The following is a 23126-nucleotide window of genomic DNA, read 5'->3' as shown; positions in this document are numbered from 1 at the left end:
TAAATTCAACAAATATTTTGTTTGAAATAACAATTTCAACTCCCCCCCCCCCCATCTAAAATTCCTAGCACGCCTCTTTGCCTACGTCCTACTTATAATATGGTTAACCTTAACTGATAGGATCCTGCCAAGTTTTACAATAGGCATACGCAATTATATATTATAGTAAATACAATTAGGTGTACCTGTCGTTGTGATTCGTAACTGTCCTCGACTATTATACGTTACGTAGTTCAATGAACATACTTTCGCCTTAACGTCTAGAAGCTATAATATTGTTTTATTTAACACTCACATTATGATGTCGCCAAGTTTTATTCTGGTCTGTATAAGAGCACATGTCTTATGATCTGATGTGGTCACCGCTCGTCTCCGTCTCCTATATCTGGGACTCCCCGGGCCACCTGGGTGAGGTACCGACGGGGAGCTCTCCCTACGCCGTATGCTCATGTGCCTACCAACCACGCCACCCAACATCACTCCGCCACCTGTAACACGAAACGGTTAATAAATATATTATGAGTAAAAGTAATAATTTCTAGGTAAAGGTACTCGAAATAATATTGGAAAATAATGTACAAAGTAGATAGGTACGCGCATGATAATTTGTGAGGTAAATTAGATTTTGAATATTCAGAAACTCTGAGTAGCACGTACTTTGTAAAATACATCATGACTCCTAGTCAACAATATTATTGATTGGGTATTATAGCTATGATGACTTGACATTTTAACTAATGTGACACAATTAATTAACTGCAATGGAAGTTCTATGCTTGAAAAATAAAGAATACACATAGCTATTCTAACGTTGCAGGACAATATTATTTGTATTTATATTAGTCTTGAAATTAGGCCAATGACCAATATAAACAATGGAAAAATATTTGCTGTTGTATTTTAACATTTTCCAAGTGAATGTTCACTATTCTATAAAAACCACTATGATATTATTATTATTTTGATGTCTTGATGACGAGCATCGTTTAGGGATTCAAATAAATATAAAAACTTAAAAGGTAATTTATAAAAGTATACTTCCACTTGAAAAAGAACAATGAAAGTTTCAAACTGATATGAATTTTCTATCAAGATATTTTTCAATACAAACCTATCTACCCAATACAAAGTATATATTATACAATAAAGTATAATATAATATATATATATGTCATAATATTATAAAGCTAATACTTATATAATACTACGAAATTCGTTTATAAGTTTTATAGCAGTTAAAATTCAATAAATGAAAAAAAACAACATCCGTCAAACTTAAAATGATAATTTCCATTAAGGATATTGAATTTCATAAAAACGCTGAGAAAAAAATCACTTTATAAAAAATTAAGAATTATGCAAATCCATGCATATTCTGAGCCTAAAACTTTGGATAATATACCTAAGAGAATTAAGTAAAACAAACTTTATTTGTTTTTTAACTAAAACTTCCTATAAGCTCATTTGTGTTTGAGCTTTCATATAATTGTTTATGTTGAAAAAGCTGACACTATAAATTAAAAAAAAAACTCTTATCCGTGTCTACTATTATTTCTAAAACTTATTTTAAGACCTCACAACAAAAACTATAGTAAAATAAATAAAGCATTTTCGGTTCTTTGTTTAAAAAATATTGCAGTAGAAAAATTATTATTATTAGCCATGGTAGATGGTCGTAATATATTATGATCATAAAATACTCGTAAATTGTCTATTTTTCTACATTTTTGCAACAAAAAGGACGTATATTTTGAGTCACAATAGTCATAAAGTTACTAACTATTTTGAATAATTAAAAAAATATATGAGATCATTCTAAATTATTGCCACTTACATAAAATATGGCGAGAACACGAGCAATTTTTACTTGATGAATTCATATTTAAATATATAAATAGTCTATAGTATTACGGATGTCATAAATTATAGTAATAATATACAGAATGATTCCTTAGAATTTGAATAACTGCATTATTGAAAGAAAAAATGGGGGTGAGCCGTGAGCATGCTTGGTGAATCACCTTGTATACTTACTCATTATATAATTATAATATTATGCTATTATAGATATTAGTTATAACGTTGTAAGTCTCATAAGTTCATAACTATATAAACACTTTATTGCTATAAACAATAAATTCTACCGTTACCTACTACAACACGATAGCTCATCATTATACGTCATAATATGATCGACTACCTACAATAGTTGATGTTATTATTAGAAGTCAGTAAGTATAGACTATATTAGGTACTATAGCTAGATAGATAGTATAAAGTTTTTCCGTAATTTGAAACTATTATATGAGCCACAAGACTCTTAAACCAACATAAACCTATCACTGTTTGTTTGTTTTTTTTTTTATTCATTACAGACCATTTGGTTCAATCTGGAATTGTACGGAACGGCAAGATATATAGTTAAGAGCAAATATAAGGCTTAGACCACAACATTATAGAATTTATTATTCGTCTATGTAACTTGTAAGAATACAAATACTGAAATTCATAATATTGAGTAAGATATTTTCAAATATTTAACCATCACAATATGAAAAACATAATTATTTATGTAAATAGTGTATCATATTATTCGCCTATCACGAATTACAACTGTTGCCGGTTAATTAAAACTTGAAATTTTTTTAAATTATGTACAAGATGTGAAAAAATAATTGAAATACTAATAATTTACTAATTTAATACATAATACATAATGCTATAGGTATAACCACACGCGGCAGTTTAAATAAACTTAAGTTTTTCAATAACTTTTCCCGCAGGTACGGCTTTTAAGACAAGTACACATTTCCTAAGAAGCAATCATATTAACCGATTCATAATTTATAAACAAATTATTACGAAGTTAAAGTGTAGTAATTTATTCTTGAATTATTAATAACATTAATCCGTTTAATTGAATCTATCCAACCGCATCACGACTATTATATTATATTAATATAATATAATCTACCTTAAGTTTTTGTATCACTGTTAATGTCTATATATTATATTGTACAAAGCACATCAATTAGTTCCAATTGTTCAATATTTGAAGTATTAATTCCGAAATTATATAGGCTTTAAATGGGGGTGGGGGAGAGGGAGGAGGAGGAGGTTGTATAGTGTTCAGTGTTGTAAACTTGTAACCTCGTGTATTTGATCGATAAAAAAGTTATTAACAAACTCGCTTAATTGCTCTGAAAATTACTATTCACTTTATAATAATATATTTCGAGTACGATCGATGTAAACAACTGTACGCTTCGAGTTTGCAGCAGCAAACGACATTCATTAACCACAATGATGACTTGATTTCAAAACAAGTAATCTTTTTAAATGATTTTAGTTCTTAGGTATATAATATAGCTGGTACCTAGTTCAATACATATGTAGAAGTTTTCTGGATATTTTCCCAAACATTAAAATTTTTATTTTACATATTATTCTAAATAATGGACAAAAATTTGCAATCAATATATCAAATTATTATGAAAATGTGATTGGGGTTAATATGGACAGTGTAATTTCACGTAATAAATAATAATCAGTGAACATGAAATGTATAAAAAGGATGGATAAAAATTCGTCATTTTTATAACATGTTGTAAAATATAAAAGTGTCAGTCGATTTCAATTCCCGATAATTTGTTTTCCGACACAGTTGTGGGCAACATCACGAAAAGTGCTTAATTATTTACATCGACTACACGATGGTTTTTTTTAAATGTATCATAAAAAATTGACCGCAATTAAAAGAACTAAAATATTTCATTTGCAATATTAGGTTTATCTTGGATATATAAATTCTTATTATTTAAAATTAAAAAGGTGTGAGCACTAAGATTGAATACAGATCATTAACTAGTGATGGATAAATAATAATTATTTACTTATAAATATAATCCCCTTAATAGCTCTAAATTTATCCGATTGTGATGTAATTGTTAATATTATAATTTCAATTTTAACAAAAAAATATTAATGTCTTCACTCGTCAGTTTAAAATCTAAACGTAATTTTTCGTTTATTTTTTTTACATATTATTTAAAAATGTGATCTTTAAGACTTTTTAAGTAATAATTTTATTTGGATTGAATTGGATTTTTGATACTGGTTAAATTGTGTATTATATTTTACGTTTAATTTGAAATAAAACACTTCTGTTTGAAATAGAGCATAAAATAATAGGTAAAACAATTACGTATACATGCATATAATATTATTGACGTTCGAAAATTAAAATAATAAACAAACATCATCCCCTTAAAGGCATAATTTCGAGTTAAAATAGCCTATACACAGTATAGACCTACAATATAATCCATGGGCGTAACAGAGGGGTGTGTATAATATATATAATTAGTGTACGTTTTACCGAAATAGCAATTTCGTATGACACACTATTTATTCAAGCCGTCAAAATAATGAAATTCTAGCTACGCCCCTTAGTATGATTATACATATTATTACTGTGGAATGCTGAATAATTTAATACGACCAAAATTAAGGTGGTATAATATTATATAATTCCCAAAACTAGAAAAAAAATGTTTCTTATTTATTCGCCCGATAACTTATCGTTGTCATGCCTTTTCTTCACCTTTTTAAGTCATGTATTAAATTTGCTGCACTACATTATATCAGTATAATATTATAACTATCTATGTTATATTGTTGTATATTTCGTTATGCGTTGTATTGTTATACATAATAATTGTTTGTATAGTTGTGTTTGTATCCAAAGGGCCGAGCCCATAATAGTCATAACAGTCATAAATACATAATAACATAACACTACTCGTATGTCAGTAATAGAGAAATAATTGTAAAAAATAAGAACCACGCAAAAGACTCTGTTTGGATAGTTAAACAATAAACGTCAATATAATAACGATTGTTGACTGTGAGTACACAATAATTATTTTTATGATTTAAAAAAATCATAAATGTATACGAATATAATATATTATTATCGTTGTGAATTGATTGGTATGACATTGTATGATCTAGGGTAGGTTAAAAAAATACCAATTACAATTTGAGTTTTTAGAAGATTTTATTATTTTACATAATATAGTTGAATATCGTATGAAATCTAAAATAAACATCGGGTATTCTCCAGGGTTAATAGCATTTTTAGTTTAAATTATGATGTGCCTGTACATTTTTTTTTTAAATTAATCTTTTACCATAGAGTGAAATGTTGTAACCATGGTTCAAACCTGACTTGCAGTCAACAATTTAAATATCATCGAAAAATGCCAAAGACGTATTAGACTAAATAATAGTGATGTTTTGAATAAAAATATTTTTTGACATTAGATAATAACATATTGACTGACCTGGTCAGTTAAATTCGTAAATCGCAGAAATACATTAATAAGAGTTACGATAGGTATTTGATTTTATTATATTGTAATTTTTATTAATAAAATTCGTGCGGAAAATGTATTATATCATAATCTATTGTTACACAATATGTCTAATGTGTTTACCCATAAACTATTATTTTCGTTTGACAACGAAATTGTTTTTAGTCATTAGCATTTAATTGGACGCGCATTGTACATATTTTTTATTTTAACTGCCTAATTTATTTTTGAATGTTAGAAATTCTGCGATCTTCACGAAAATAACAATTATAGCGTTAATAATTAATAGTTTACCATACCAGTCGTGTAATGTGTTGCTATACTAGACTTTGTGGTGCACGTTTTAACCGAATAAGTGACAAGGAAATACTAGGGGGCCAGTAAATTAAATTCCTACTCACCTGGAGTGTCGTAAACGAAACCACGAAATCCTATTAGATAAAACAATAATACTCGTCTTATAATAATATAATAACGCCTGTGCGGGATAGAATGAAAAACCGACCGTGGCTTCTATTATGATAACATTTTAATAACTACCTATATGGTTACGAAGTGATGAGAGGATAAGTAAATTGGTCGATAAACAGCTTATTAACTAAGATCAAACTTCAAAATATAAAATATAAAAAAACTCTGAGATTTTATATTAATATATTAGTTTTACTATATTTTTATATTATCGTTATGTTTTTTTTTTACGTCAGTTTTTTACCAATGGATGTCTTGTTATAGTCACGATAAATAGTTACAACATAGTTAACAGTTTTAGTATACGTGCTAAAGTTAGGTTACAAAGGGTAGACGAAAATCCTTAAAATAAATCTAGTTAATATATCTAACCAAGTCATCTGGTTATGTGAATTATTGATCTAAATTTGTAATGAGAAAATATATAAAAAATGTCTAAATGTCTAATAGAATATGGCATATAGCAAAATAATAAATATACAAATATTGTTTGATATAAAAATACAATATTATTATAAGCAAACCATTCGGTACCTTATAATTGTAGAAATGTGATATTTAATTAGAATGTACTGACAGTATAACAATTATTAAACAATTATTTAAAACTGTTTTTTTCCACTCCTTATTTTAGCTTATTGTTTACCTAATTGTGCGAGTGCAAACATTTCGGATGAAAATTATTACCTCGGTTGTGCTATAATTTATAATTTGTCCCGAACAAATTTTTAGTTGTTGTTATTCAATAAAAAATTAATCAACCAAGTATAAATATTTTTTTTAATTACAGTTTTAAGCTATAATAATATAATAAGTACACTCAATTTTAACTTTTAATACATTAAAAATATTATTGAAGTACCTATCTATAATAATATGATCGTATTCCTGTTGTCGAAATCACGTTATGGCGGCATAACTGAGATACACGTTATGTTTATCATACTAAGATGAGGACCCTTAATTTAGACGAAAAATGGAACGAAAAAAAACGATGAGACGCGTACCTGCCGAGACGACGAATTCCGACCTTCGACTGATGACTTGTCCATTGAGGAGTAGTATAAGAAAAAGAAACGACGAAAGATTTTCAATTTCCCATAGTACGCAACGGAGGATTTTAATTACTGTGGCCCGTGAAAATGTGAGGACCCTCCCTCACGGCCGACACAAGTTGTCGTTGTATTCATAATATAAGTTAGATCTTTGAAGGCGCTTGCGCTAATTAAGTTCAGTGCGCTAGTTAAGTCTATACCTGAGTATATGTTTCTTGTTGTTTATAATCCTCACTCGGAAGTCTACTCTGCCAACAGATTGAACGCGTCCAGCAGAAATTTCTAAGTTTTGTGGTTTTCAAAATTGCACAGCCTCCGCACAACTACTAGGCGATCGCCGAATTTCTCTCGATAAGTCCTTCTTCAGCTATTTTACCCCAATGGTAAAATTAATTCACCTCTTACAACGTATTAATTTTCTGAGCACTCCAGCGACCTACCCGAAATATTTCTCCTTTTTTTCTTAATTTCTTCGTGCTCCGCGGATTACCGTATAGTTAGGTATCAGACAATTAATCGTTGTATGACCACGTAGACACTTCTTTTTCTTTTTGACTAACTAATTCGTACATCAAAATATGTTCTCGTTAACTTATACAACCTAATATATAATATTATGCATGTAAAATGTACAACATTTTCGTAGGTAATGTTCAGATAAATTATACATTATTATTTGCTGTCGGAATTGGCATAATTATTTACTATTAAATTATTCGGTTTTATTACCAATTATTTTCCCGTAAATCCGTTTATCAGTATATTTTATATACATACTTTAGGTCGATCGCAGACGATTTCAAAAGTCGATCGCCGTTTGTTACAATTTATTATCATACATTAAGTAACACCCCTAATAAATCCTAATGACCGCTGTCGGCGCAATAGCGTAATATGGAATGTTAACTTTTATAGCTTCTCCAAGGAAAAATCTACTTTCTGTAGATCTTAATCAAAAAAAATATGGCTACCCCTAGTACCCCTGGTATACTATTCATATAGGTTTTAATAATTATTACATAATGACACTATAGGTTTATTATGGGCTTTACACCCACACTTGCTGCACTTGTTTGCTATCTATCGCATACACTCTGATGCGTAGTAGTGTTTGAAATAACGTAACGATTTTTGATTATATACCTTTGTTAAAAATAAATATTATATTCCATCGTCACATTATTATAATCACGTTGATGGCGCAGGCGCGCAGCTGTTACCTCATCGCGACGCGGAGAGATAATGGTGGAAAGTGTAGCACAGTCTTCGCGGCCTTCACGATTAGATATCATAAATATTTATAAAACAATAGGTACTTAGTTATATTATTATATTCAGCTTTTATATTTTAAAAGAGGAAACACACTACCTATACCTATTTCAAACTAAAAGACGTATTCATCCTCGTTGTGTGCACGGTCGGAATACCTACATAATATTGTATCAATACTCTGGTTTTTTTATTTGAAACCTATACTTTTAATAATTGTACAATCCTAATAGGAATTTATTTCTAAAAACTTAACGGTGTCAAGTTATAAATTTCTGATACCTTCGTTGGATTACAACAAACGAAATTGTATGCAAATATTTGTTGTAGCTTCGAACGCATTATGCATGTGCATATTAACCACAATACTATACGGTCACTGGCCTTTGTTCGTAATTGCAGTTAAACCAAACTGTAGTGGATAAGTGTTACGGTCTTGTTCGGTCGGTTCATAAAAACGAAAACCACTAAACGTCCAAGACAAAATCGAAGACCAACCCCATAGTGTAACCGAGTAGGTACGTATAGGTACCATGGTTAGGTGACTATATTATAGAATCTCTCTACAACAGGCGGGGTTAGCTACCCACGCGGTAAGGCACGGTACTTATACAACAAAAAGTCTACTACCTTTGCAATTCACGGGTCTGTGTGTGTGTGTGTGCGTGTGTGGTGTGTAACCGCGGTATAGTTGCGCTAAATGTCTAAGAAAAAACCTCTTTTTCACCCTTAACCATATATCACGTGGATGCCCGTATAATAGCCACAGATCGTTTGGCTGAAAACCATTATTGCCATTGGAACGCACACACGACAATGTAAGCACACGACTGCGGTAAGGGCTATAATGCGTGTGACGGGGTCGTAGAACTCCAGTCCCATTCCATCAGGCACAAAGGCGTTGTATATTATATCGCACACCCTCCACCGTCAGAGAAAATCACCCCCCACAGTACACCGTAACGTTTGATGTCCAAACAAAGAACCCTATAGCGGACATTCGGCGTGGTCGACGGGACAGAGCTTCTCAGCTCAACTCCGACAACGGACTAATTACTCAAATGTTCACCCACCGCACGAACCACTACCTAGGTACTTAATTCCACTCTTGAAATTTCACTCGCCACATTCGGTTATTTTTCGATTATTTTATATAAATATATCATATTATTACAATCTGTCGAACGTAAACAATAAGTAACACTGGCAAATACTTAAGTGCCTATGTACAATGTTCGTAGTACAACAAACACAAAACACGTGAAAAGGATATAGGCCATTCTAATAATAATAAACACCACAGAATTCAAGTATGATTTATTTCTATTTTTAAAACAATAATTGTGAAAATGTAAAAAATGTAAAAAATTCTTAGGCACCTCAAACTACATGCAGATGAAAACCACCACCACCTCAGGTAGTAAACATATTATTATGCATTCAAACATCGATCTCATTTCTTTAGGTACGCGATAAATCCGGAGCGATCCATTAATATAATATGTCTTATACATCGTTTGAAGTATTTTTTACATTGTGTTCTACACGCGATGCGTATTACAGCGGAATTTTAATGACAAACGAAATTACCATAACCGCGACCAGTTTTATAAGAAAATCAAGTACCTACACAATGAATGAATCAACTGCAAACGCTAACGGTTAACAAATTGTTCATCATGCGTTCAAGAATTTTCATCGAGGGTCAAAAATAATAATCTACCAGACATTTTTATAACCTAAACGCAACATTAAAATATTTTATTTCAGACAAGTCTTCAATTTTGTATATATGTTTAAGACTTGATTTGTCGAAATAATGTTTAAAGCGGATCAGTATATAGGTATTTTTGAAAGAGTGATGTAGGTATGTATGAAGTGTGGATTATTGCTGATATTAAACAAATAAAATCCGTGTTCAAACAAAATTATAGGTGCATAATTTAATTAAAACAATGTAGAGGTTGAAATTAATTGCACACGACTTAATATGTAAAATATGGATACATTTGCTACCATAGACTTTCTCAAAGTGCATATTATTATATTAGTGGGAAAGGGTCATATAAAACGTTACATTGCTGGTAAGGACTAACGCTGAGTAGTTCAATGAAATGTTAATTTGAATTCCATTTTAAGCTTTAGTAACAACAAAGAAAAATTAAAGCAAAAAACATAAGAATAAAAAAATATTATTATTTAAAATTATTCCACTCACAGAATATATCTTTGAATATTATTTAAACAAATCGTTGTGAGTAGTAGAGAGTAACAAATCGTTATAAATGACAAGCCATCAAAATATTATAAAAAATTAAATGCTAAAAAATGTGCATATTTTTGTTTATTTTACTTAAAATTGTTTAAAAGAAATTCAATAAAAATTAATGACATCGTGATAATTTATTTTCATTATTTTTTAACTACTGATGATTCTAATGCTCAATTAAAATTATTATAATTATTTGACTGATAACATATTATTGTTAACGATACGAAATATTAATATTAATTAAATATAAAGTATAGGTATTTAGGAACATTTCAACTGTTAACATTAAAAATAATACTTTTTTTATTCCGTCGACTTGTTTTTAAATGATCAAATAAATTATCATTATAACTGCTATATTATTATTATTATGATTTATGAATATTCACATCGTTGTTTTTATGTATTGTAATATTTTCTAATAAAATAATGAGCATAATAACATAATATAATAAATTACGCTTATTATTTCATTGGGGCGTTTGAAAAAAAAAATCCATACATTTTTAATCTGGATACTATCATTTTGAAAAACTTCAGTCATCAAAATGCCCCTTAAACAACAAATACTTTACATATAGGGTGTAACAGATATATCTGACAAATGAAAAATGAAAATATGATATAAATTAAACGTATGAAAAAAATAATAATAATTATATGGATAATAAATGATTTAATGATTACTCGAGTATGTCTGAAAATTCCCAAAAACAATATTTTCAAAAAATGTAATAAGACTCAAATTAATTTACTCAGAAAGAATATTGACATTTTAAAAGATTTAAAAAAATAAACTACTTGACTAGAAGACGATGGTACTGGACAGCATAAAATGCACGATAACCTTTATTATTAAGTCTTAATTAATTAAGTACCTACCTACCTATAATCAATTGTGATCTGTATATTATGTGCACAATGTAATTGTGAATTACACGAAGACGTGTAAACCTATGTTAATTTAACACAGCCAACGGCCATAGCCGCTGAGGCCTTATTCAATAAAAAATAAAAAAAATGATGATGATAACAATAATAATAAACATAATCGACGTCAATGATAATATACACTGACGGGCGATGTGATAATATTATACTTCGTCGTAATGGTAATGATGAGCGTTAGTGCTCGTACCGCAGTTACCAAAGTACTGTGACAAATCGTGACGTCAATATTCTGAAAGCGTCAGACATAATAATAATATATTGACCGATTTTTAATTTAATAATAATTTGAAGGAAAAAAAACCCAGGGCGCCGGTCAGCACTTTGCAGATTGATGAGAAATCCGCGAGCGTTCGATGGCGTCGAATTTATTTAGGCATACGCATAATACGTATTATTATTATTATTTAGATATATCGCACGATGACGTCAATCCCTCAGATAGTAATCCAAAAACGAATCGCGTAAACGATCGTTTTTCTAACGACGACGACGTTATAATATAACAATAATAATAACAATTCGTCTTGGAGGCGCTCGAAGAATTAACAACCGTCGTGTAATTTATATCGTCGTGCCAGCCAAACATTTGTCCATTTTTTGTAAAAGTACTTACGGACGGCATTAGAAGACGACGACGACGACGACGACGTATATTAGAAGAAAGAAATGTTTCAATATACGCCGTACAACAGGTACCACCATCGGGGGTAAATTGCGCAGACAAATAACTCGATTTTTAAAACGTCCAAGACGAAGAGAGGCTGTGCACACATTTCGACGCGATTTATTTCGTACCGATGTGTGTACCAGCACCGCTATTACCGCGATATCGTGACAGTTTGCCATCGCTGAGTTGTACCACGAAAGTCCCATGTCTCGAACATCACTTCATGAGTGTCGTGGATCGAAGTCGCGGGTAATATATTGTTATAAATTTTTTTTTTTTTTTTTTAATCAGTCACGGTGTAGGTACCGAAGAGTTATGGAAAATTATTAGTATTTACGCCTATAGCATAATGTATATATATATATTTAAACATTTATTTTGAAAATATACAATCTGTAAAGATGTCTTACGATAAGCATACATGTGAGATTATTCAGATATTTGATAATTTTGTACATGAACGATTTTAAGAAACTACCCAATTGTAATACTTATGACGTGCATGCATATATATATAAATATTAATAAATATACGTATTTTATTTATTTTATTTATTAACATCAAACATACATACATACAAATAACAAGTTTAATATAGAATGTTAATACCTACTCCCTGTAAGCAATGCTTGTATTAGGCAAGGGAACATCATTTATTTAGACTTATTAAGGTTTTTAACTTATCGAGGTTCCACTATACATCTATATTACACGGATTAACCAAAAAATAAATATATTAAATAGTATTATTATCAATAGTTTTTTATTTTTTTTATATAAAAACAATAAATAAATGTATTTTTTATGCAATTTAGGTTCTTGTCAAATTGTGTAGGTATCATAAATTTCAAACCCATGCAGATGCTATAGTCAAACTTATGACACTTGTGATGAACGAAAAGAGTAACTGACCACGTCTATTGTATAATTGGACATTCGATACACACTTTTTTTTCCGAACTGACTTCACCTCGTATGTATAATATAAATTATAAATAAAACTATATTCTTCGTTTATTATGTATTAATTTCGATTTGACTTTGTCTAAAACAGTATTAAATAAAACGATATTAAAGATAATATTGTTATACTTTTGTTTATACCAAATTTTAAGACTTAAACAACTTACATTATAGTTAACCCTATACGATATTGTACACAACTGTAAACAATTAACAGCGCTTACAATATTAGCGCAGTATAGTGCATTCAACTATAATTAATGGAATTTATATACCACATGTCCGCGAAAACAAGGTACACAAAAAAGTCGAGTTGTTGCGCATGCGCATAATACTAGAGTAAAAAAATTGAAAGTCTTAAGAATTTATGATCCAGACTCGTGTCCCGCAAAGAGAATTCTGAAACATCTAAAGTGTACAGAGTAATATACGAGTAACTGAGTTATAAAGTGTTATCTGTTTTTGTTTTCACTCGGTTTATACGTCTAAGATGAAATCAATTGTCTCGGTATAGTTTGGAATATTCTTCGAGGGCGTGTTTAATATTTCGAGGTAGGTCGAGCGCATTTAACGTGTCAGTTCGTATCTTTGTCGTTCTTCAAAAAACATGTCTTAAAACATTTCACTATCATAAAATTGTTTATGTTATTGCGTACTATTATATAAGTCGTATGCAGCAGTGTGGTACTAACCAGTGCTAACCTAAACTTTTTGAAGACGCGAGAAATCGGCGCTGCGCTTTACAATTCAGTCGTTTAATATAATATATAGTTATATACGCTGTGCGAATTTACATATTATTTCCCCCTCGAATTTCCAGCCAAATGCAATCAGCCCTTCTCACCCCACCCCACCCCCGACGGGCCTGCAGGTTTGCACGCGAAATGTGACGTATCGTCGAGCACTGTACGGTCCCGTGATGTAGTCGATCGTTCTAGAAAATAATATGAAAACACGCGTTTCCGGGAAAACCGTCGAAGGTTGTTGTGTCGAAATTTGTGTTAAAATATACGGCGCCGCCGCCGTCACCGTAGGGTGTCGCGATTTCCGCAGAAGCTCGACAGTCAAATGATACCGTTTTCTGTGCGATAGAGGACAGAATAATAATAATATTATTATATCATTGACTATAAAAAACGCACAATGATAGTTTTTATTTTACTTAACGATGGTGTCGGCAAAGGGCCCCGGATGCATTTATACGGAAAGGCGCCCAAAAATGTTACGTCAAAAAATGATAAAAAAAAATGCTATTATAAACAAGTAGTGCAAAATATTAATTTTTTTTAAAAGTAACTACCTTATTTAAATAATTACACATTTAACTACATAGTTATAGTAATTATTTATAATAATTATAAAAAATTATATAAATAATACATTATTATAATATTATACAACTTGATATTTTTTTAATGCGATTCAACTTGTGCAATTATGATTTTCTTTATATCAGGAATTTTCGATAAAATTATAATACTATAATAGTATTATACATTTGCATGGTATAATATATTATAATAATATTCAATATCCAATATTCATAGCACTATAACAGGGCCCCTCCACACAAATATGGCAGGAGTCGTTCGTGGCGTAGCGGCTATGGCCAGGTCGACACTGTCCTTAGATTGGATGCCACATTAGATGGAGCTCGTCTAGCCCACATAAAAAATTTTAAGCACACAATTTAAGCGACAAGACTATGACTGAGATGCTTGATGTGCGGCGCGTGATTGATATTATTATTTTTTTTTTTATTAACTTCCTCTAAAAGTTATTATAACTTGACCGATTTATATTTATAAATATGCGACATTTCACTTCACGGATGCGAACATCAAGCATCAGAGACTTGCCAGTTGTTACTAATACAATATAGCATACTGATACACTGATACATGGGACTTGGATCCATCCATAGACCATAATACATTATCTAAGATGGTGTCAATATGATTATAGTTACACAAATCGTACTAATGACTGCTCAAAAAATACAGAAACGACGATTTATACAACGATTTATTATAATAATAGTATTATATATTCATCAATTGTTGCATGCAGTCATTTTTATGAGATTTCCCGATATAAATATATAATAGACGAAGAGCGTTTAAATTGAAATATTTATCGTCGCTATCATACATTTTGTGAGAAACTATAAAATCTTGACGAAGGATAGTGAAAACTATATAGGTAGGTACGCAACAAGTAGGAATTATTTTTCGCGATGAATGATAAGAGTAAAAATGCATTTAAAAAGACGTAATTTGAATAAACTGATGAGAACGCCGAAAGAGAAGCCATCCGTTAGTGACGTTTCTAATCTCACCAACGGCAAGAAATGTATTTTATACAATTTGATGAAAACGTTCATTCTTTTGTAACCTTAAATTGAAAACGATTAAGATAGTACCTATGTAAATAAGTTCTGAATAAATTATTATTTTTCGAGTTTACCGGGAATAATTTATATTAAAATTTTAAATTTTCCTTAGGGCGATGGCCAGATTAGGACCAAATTATGTCGAAGATTATTTTGTTAATGGTGTCTCAAACCTCGTTATTTTTGTATATTTTTCAAATGGTTGTTTATGCCTACGCGTAGAAGTCTATAAATATTTTTAATGGTCTTTCAATTCAACAGAAAACATGATTAACTTTGTATAGTTCTGGGCGTGGCTTGGGTTCCTTCTCGGAAACAGTTCCTCAATTTCCTGCAAACAATCTTCAGATGTCTGAAACGGCCAGTTCCAGTGGTCTTCCTAAGTTGAGCTTTGACGATCCAGTTGTAATGACAGATCTGTTTACTGTGGTATCCACACTGGGCGCACTCGGAATTTTGTATGTGAAACGATAGAGAAATATGTGAAAATATAAGATAGTTTATTACGTAGCAATTTTATTATACTTGTTTATCGACAATATTCTCTAGATAAATGTTTTATTATTTGTTTAAACACACACAGTTAAATGCCATCGTAAAATCGCATAATAATATACTGCGTTGTAGTAGTTTATTATATTCGTATTTTCACAGTCTATTTGCATTTTTCACTCCCATTACTACGCCATGTTAAAGGGGGGAGGGGGGGAATGTCCCACTCAAAGGACATCGATTTTACCGTTACACATTACAGAGAGATTACACAGTCGCTGTACACTGATTTGCTGATCACACAAACACATTTACAGCGTTACATTTTGCAGGGAAATTACACAGTATTTGATCGTAAAAGTGTACCCAGCACAAATATATTTACCTTATTATACACAGTCTTTGACCGTCAATTTGACACAATAATATGTTTTCTACGCATGAACAACATTTATCTAGTGTAAGTTTTCGTTTTTTTTTCAAACATATTTCGTAATTAGCCCTAATAGGCTATAGGTATACGATCAATAGGTGTTAAATCGAGTAAATTCATACCTGGGTAAATTTAAGTTGTTTGTTACAACTACCTAAATATTATTTTATTATAACACGATTTATATCATCCATGGCACATAATATACTTGTATTACATTATGTTTTAATTTAAAATTATTTATTATACGGTAAACACTTTTGTACGAGGTACTAATTAACGGTCAGAGACCGTGTAATGCAGTAAAATGTATGTTGTCCTTTGAGGGGGAACTTGGTGTAATATAACTGCGTGGTAAAACATTCAAATATACTGTAAACGTGTATACAAATATAATATAGGACATAGGTGTATTTCTATTGTTGTTATTGAATATTTTGTTTGACGAGTTACGTACTGGCCTGCGTTTAATTTTTTAAACGAAATGACTACATTGCAGTCGGACGCAATCCAATAATTAATTCGATATTCGATTATTCGTTCGGTATAATTTGTTATAATACTTACCTATTAATATAAATAATGTTAATAAATATCATTTTGCACGTCGCTATATTGTATATTTTGTATATACGGCGAGTTGTCGCAGATTTTTTAGTCTGACATTTTTGCAAATTTCGATGACATACATTGCGTATTTTAATTTCGAATCGTACACGACGCAAGCAAGTAGTAGGTATACCTAACGTATTTTTACAGAAATTTTTTACTCGGAGATTTTAAAAGTTCAAGCCGTAATGCGTTCGTTTCAGACATTGATTTTATCGTGTAGCGCATAATCATAGTATTTCTCAAAAACTTTGATGTAAGTTCACAGCACATTTGTACATGGTCTTTGGCTGTCATTAATTTGTCGTTCGCACACAAATATTTACCACAAATACATTATCACACTTTGTGTTTTTTACACAAATTAAATAGGTATCTCGTTTACAGTTTTTATTTTAACGATTCGCGTTTCTTTATTTTTTTGAAATGATCATTTCGGTTTTTGTCGAAAGAGGTTTGAAAAAATCAAAAGCTTAGACGAGATGAATATATATATTTTGTGTAGACATTAACACGCGGGTGATAGTGCGTAGGTATTGTTTATACAGTAAATATTTATTTTTTGCGGGACAAATTATTGACGACCAAAGTCCGAGCGATGTAATCCCTCCGTATTTAAGGGTGCTCTGAACATATTACACTTTGCGAAAAATTCTATAATATTATTACGATCGTGGGTTACACCCGGTAAAATCAATGTCTATTTAAGCGGAAAATTCCCGCTCGAACTTCCTGAAAATTTCACCGTAAATAGGTGCACAAGTGTGTGAACGTATGAAATATTTTAAAACAGTGTACCGTTCAAGCGTTTAAAAATAGGACGTATCAAATGAGATGATAATATGTATATTAAGTCTCGTTTGTAAACGGTCTCCGAAGAATCGTCGAGCGATGGTCGTCCTATAGAAAATAACAAAGACTCTAATAATTCTCTATAGCTACGAAAACGAAACAATCTAATAAAATGAATTCGAAACAATTATAAAAGATATCATATACAATACGGTATAATATAATACGGTCCGGGCACGCAACAATTGCGAGGGAGGGGGGGGGGAGACGAACCGTACATTATATTATTATCCATAGCGAACATCCAACGTGCGGTGTATATTATGTGCATTATTTGCAGAGGCACTCTTGCGCGTGATATATGGCAATAATAATTATTGTGTTCTTCTGCCCGTTCCCGCGACGGGCTTAATTATTAAACGTTGAACCTTTTTTTTTCAACTGTTATTTGTGACCAGGGGGAGGCGTACATTGTGCGTATAGCCCACCAACCCGATACCTATATTATACCTAAGTATTATACGTCATAACCTACCTGTCTGTCTATCTACGTACTTACCTACCTGCCTACGCCTATACATATACCAGCTATGGCGGGGGTACTTACTCACTCGATACTACGACCTACTTTCTACGCGAGAGTCTTAAATACGATTATAATATTATTATGTACCGCTCGCGAGCGTCGAAGAGTTTACGTACGCGATCGATGCGCTCGTGGTACTTGTCGATTATTTATTTTCTGGGACGTCGTAAGTCTGGTAGGGACACCAACTCTGGTAAGGACGCAATCTTTATCGGGTTTGTCGTATTTCGTACACGACGAAAATTAGAAAAAACCAAACCAGCTCGCAAAAATACAAATTGCGGTGCTCGTATGCTACTTATCGGAAAATCCTAACTACCAAAAAACTGAACGCATGAAGTATGCTACCCACCGGAAAATATGAAGCACCTCATCTTATATTATGTGTTTTATTTTTATTTTATTTTACTACGGGAAAGTACCAGTGACTCGAGTTATTAAAACAAACAATCTCGCTGTGGAACATATTTATTAGACCGCATACACGGCTAATGGAAGAATGGTGGCGATCCATAAAAATACAACACGAGAATTTATTTGAAATTTTTTGGGATGACGTAAACACAGTATAACGATATATTATTAGGTATTGAAATGCTTGACAATTATGATCAACGGCAATACGTCATTGAGTATATTTTAGTTTAATAAATCGTTATTAATCAATAATATGTAAAAATGGTGAACACCCGTAAACTTTTTTGGTGGGCACGTAGCTTTTTACGGTAGGTAGGTAGCATGCAACACAAACGAAGTAGATGTACCTAGGTAGTATAATATTGCACTACACGATTACCACGGTTGCATATCGTGGACAGGTGTGTAAGCGACCATTGATTATCAATGCATGATTTTCGCTATATTATAACGCGTGTCCATTAAATATGATGGACACGCAGAGGCGTATTATGAATAATTACAAGTTTTCGGAGTATAAAAAAAGAAAAATTCGTAACGAACGTCATACACGAGGGAATATACCGGCCGAGACTCAGATCGAGTCAAATCGTACAAAAGTGCCGATAAATATTTAAGCCGATTCCGCGCAACGTTTGGGGGGGGGGGGGGGGTGGTCTTGCGTTTCTATCCTCATATTGGTGCAGTACTGCAGTGGCGTGTTTTGAAAGGCGCAGATTAACAAAAATCGATGAAATCGTGCATGTGTGGCAAAGGTCGAGATGTCCTCAAATGTTTGTACACAGCGCGCAGGTCGAGATAGCGTCTTTAAATGCTTGTACACGACGCGATGAGGCATTTAGTATGATGGACATTGTATACATTTTTTTTTACCTACGATTATTGTTATTTTTTTATTGTTTCAGTATCGCTAAAACAAGTTTATTGACTAACAATTATTTGAACAGTTTAGTCTTAGGATATCCATAATATAAATTACAGAATATTATATTTACATTACACATGCATTGTATTAAGTTGTAAAAAATATATACAATACTGTTTATTGCGTAATACCTATACCTATAGTAACAACAAAATTTATTTAGAAAATTCAAAAATAAAATGTTATTCAATTAGGTATGTTGTTTAATTTTGAAATATCTATTTGTAAAAATTGTCCAAGTTAGCAAGTTGAAATTTGAAATTTGTGAGAAGAATTCTTATGTTACCAAAAACAAATAAATCGCATTTGATGATTTCTAATCAATATTATAAAATTGATAATTTGTTACCTGTTAATTTATTTTTAGTTTAATATTTTAATATATAATAATTTTTTCTAATGACTATATTATTCTCATAAACATGAATAACATAAATATAAGCCATAACCTGTTCTAAAAATATTTTAAGTAGGTACAGTTTTTTTGCAAATGTCAATCATCTTTTTTAAGCTGATGTAATTAAATTAAAATTGTTTTATAAATTATAAACATAACTGTTGAAGAAGCCCACATTTAAACACCCATATTAATTAACCACAGAGATAATCAAGGTGATTCAAGGAACACGATTGAATAGTCAGCGAGGAGACTTATATCTAAATAAAGATTTAAACGGTATATCTATTTATCTATTTTGAATATGAAAGTTTCAATCATATACCGAAATTTATTTATCTAGAGATCGAATATTATGTATATTTAATTCAAAAATACACTTACACATTATTATTTGACTTAACAAGATTTTTGAAAGATATTCAAAAACAACGGAATCGTATGGGTGATTTACCGACAGCAGGTACTTACTTGCTTTTAAATATGAACAAAATCAAAACGGTCAAAAAATCTAAAATATCTCTGATAGGTATAATAATAATAATAGTAAGTTACTAATATTATTGTTGAGTTATTTCCAATCGATCAACTGCGTGACGGCAGCAACGCAGAAATGTGATTTCGAGATATTGTGTTATATTTAGTAGGTATTACGAAAACTGTGACGCATACGGGTACTCCTGATTTAGACTGTTTTTTAGACGTATTTTGTAATTTCTGTGTAAACATTTTATTACCACGACGTATATTTACAATGAATTTAGTGTTTAGCCATAGAACATGATATGGGGGTACGTCATCAGCACGACTGCAGTATAACATAATATACTTACTTATATTTTTTTATCTAAATATAAAACACATTTCTATTCTATCTTTATCTAGATACATTTCTATTAATAATAATATTATCTTTGAGTTGATAGGTATTTAAAGAAGTTGTAAGGTCGCAATAATAATTTTATTTTTTTTTTTTAATTGGTGGTTTACAGTAGAAACTAAACAAGTGGATATAATATAATATATATATATATATTATAATATTATGTACATTAGGAATAACAACTAAAATCGAAACATTCTAAAATCAGAAATGACTATGGCCTTCTACGGAGCAAATGTATAGGCTATTTTGCCTATACATTACTCGGCATGTACAATAGTGGTTATACCCATCGTGTGAAGGGAAATTCTACGATTAAAAAAATAAATACAAATAAATGAATAGCATTTCTGCCTTCAAGCTGCTCTCTCAATTGTAAACAAACGTAGGTATTCAAATTACAACGTTCTCCTGTTATAACCAATATCGGACACCTTTTATATTATTCTCTGACAGAATCAGCCTTTGTCATTCGATTTTTCAAAGGTACCCGCGGCCGTACAGGTATAGCGGGAAACAAATAATTTGTCAACAAACTCACCAAATCTACTGCATCCCTCGAATGGCCCTCCCAGTATATAGTGATTCCGCGATCTGACTTCATCCCCAACCACTGGGTTTATATGACCAATTTATGGCTGAAACACTGGGAAACGCTAAAACCTCATTTCGCCACGTCTTGGTGCTCGTCGTATAAAGAAATAATAATATATCCAACCGACCCACCACAACCAGCTTGTTTCACAACCTTAATCCCTCTGGGAAATGCATAACATCGTCCTCCCGTCTCCGCGATTTGGCCACACCACCTTACTCCCCTATCGTTCCTTTAAACTTTCATTGAATGACTTCCCGCATTGCACACCCCACAACTTCCCCGTGATTTGCGACATTACTCACCTTATTTTAAACCCCCCTAAATTATCACCACAACGCAAGCCCACCTATTGAACCTTTTTAAATCCACAGTATATTCTCATAAATCAACAAAAAATATAATATTATTATCTTTCCTTACAAGCTATATAATTTTCTTTTTTTTCTTTTTGTATATAATTTAAATTTTCCAAATTACTTTTTTTACTCAGTATTTTAATAATTATTAAAACCTGCAATATATTGCCGAGCAACGTTTAAATAAAAAAAATAGATAAAAAATTGAACAAAAAATGACGACGCCTGTTGTTAAATTTTTATCACGTTCAAGATAAATTCAACCCGTTCGCGAATTATGCGCAATGTCCCCTATAAACCCTTCACCGTCATGTCGGCGTGGCTGTAAATATTCTCAAAGAAAAAAAAACTTTAAAAATAAAATAACTTTTTTCGGTTATTATTTCACAGTATATTACAGAGGCACAACCTACCAAATCGCGTACCTAGGTTGTACATATTAATATTAAAAAAATATATTTAAATCGCAGTAACATTGTCATCATAATATGATAATAATTTATTGTCTTATTACCATTGGTCAGACTCGTGGTGTTCCGAGCCAACCCTTTGCGGATTGTTGCAGAATACCTATACTCTGCAGAGACTATATGGAAAATCCCGTCAATAAAGAGGAATTTTTATGTTGTTCAAATATATGTCCATAAACTGCGGGGAATGAGAATCGATAATAATATCACGATATGCATCACCGTGAGATTTAGGTACCTACTCGTGACTTTTGCTGCGTCTAGAATTTTAAACATTTTTTTTTTGCCGTCTTCGTATACAATATAATATTATTCAGCAAATATATTTCCCGTCACGATACAAAACTAATCATACAGCGGTTCGAGTAAGATGTGCATAACGGGTTTACCGATTTTTAATTGGTGATTTATAAAGTATTTATTATTATAAATTCACGGAACAATCCCTTTGTATATCGATTGTACGTTATGCGAAACACGACGTCATTATGCTTACAGGCACCCATACAAAAAAAAAAATAAAAATATTAAAACAATACGGGCCACGTTTATTATTATTAGTGACAAGCGATACGATTTAATTTTAAAATATTACGGTTGTTCATGAGTATAGGTCAGTAGGTAAGTTGGGCCTCGTTGGCCAATTTCGTCATGATGCGCTGCAGGACAGGCGCTTTGTATAAATATAGTTAATAGCTGCACACACACCGGGACACGGAATGGAGAAAATGGTCGTATAATAGTTTGCACT

The 23126-nt window shown here is 31.3% G+C and overlaps 1 protein-coding gene across 1 annotated transcript in view; it reads right to left on the bottom strand.

The window, feature by feature from the left end:
• LOC132947055 (voltage-dependent calcium channel type A subunit alpha-1) overlaps nucleotides 1-23126 on the bottom strand; it is a 279720-nt gene that overhangs the window by 152676 nt on the left and 103918 nt on the right. Inside the window, 1 exon segment of the mRNA XM_061017234.1 lies at nucleotides 296-488. Within this exon segment, the coding sequence (XP_060873217.1) occupies nucleotides 296-477 (182 nt within the window). The 5' untranslated portion in view covers nucleotides 478-488.

Source organism: Metopolophium dirhodum, chromosome 6, assembly GCF_019925205.1.
Source record: "Metopolophium dirhodum isolate CAU chromosome 6, ASM1992520v1, whole genome shotgun sequence".
NCBI classification, from domain to species: domain Eukaryota; kingdom Metazoa; phylum Arthropoda; class Insecta; order Hemiptera; family Aphididae; genus Metopolophium; species Metopolophium dirhodum.
Note: the sequence above shows the minus strand (reverse complement) of the source record. Positions and strands in the feature narration are given on the sequence as shown.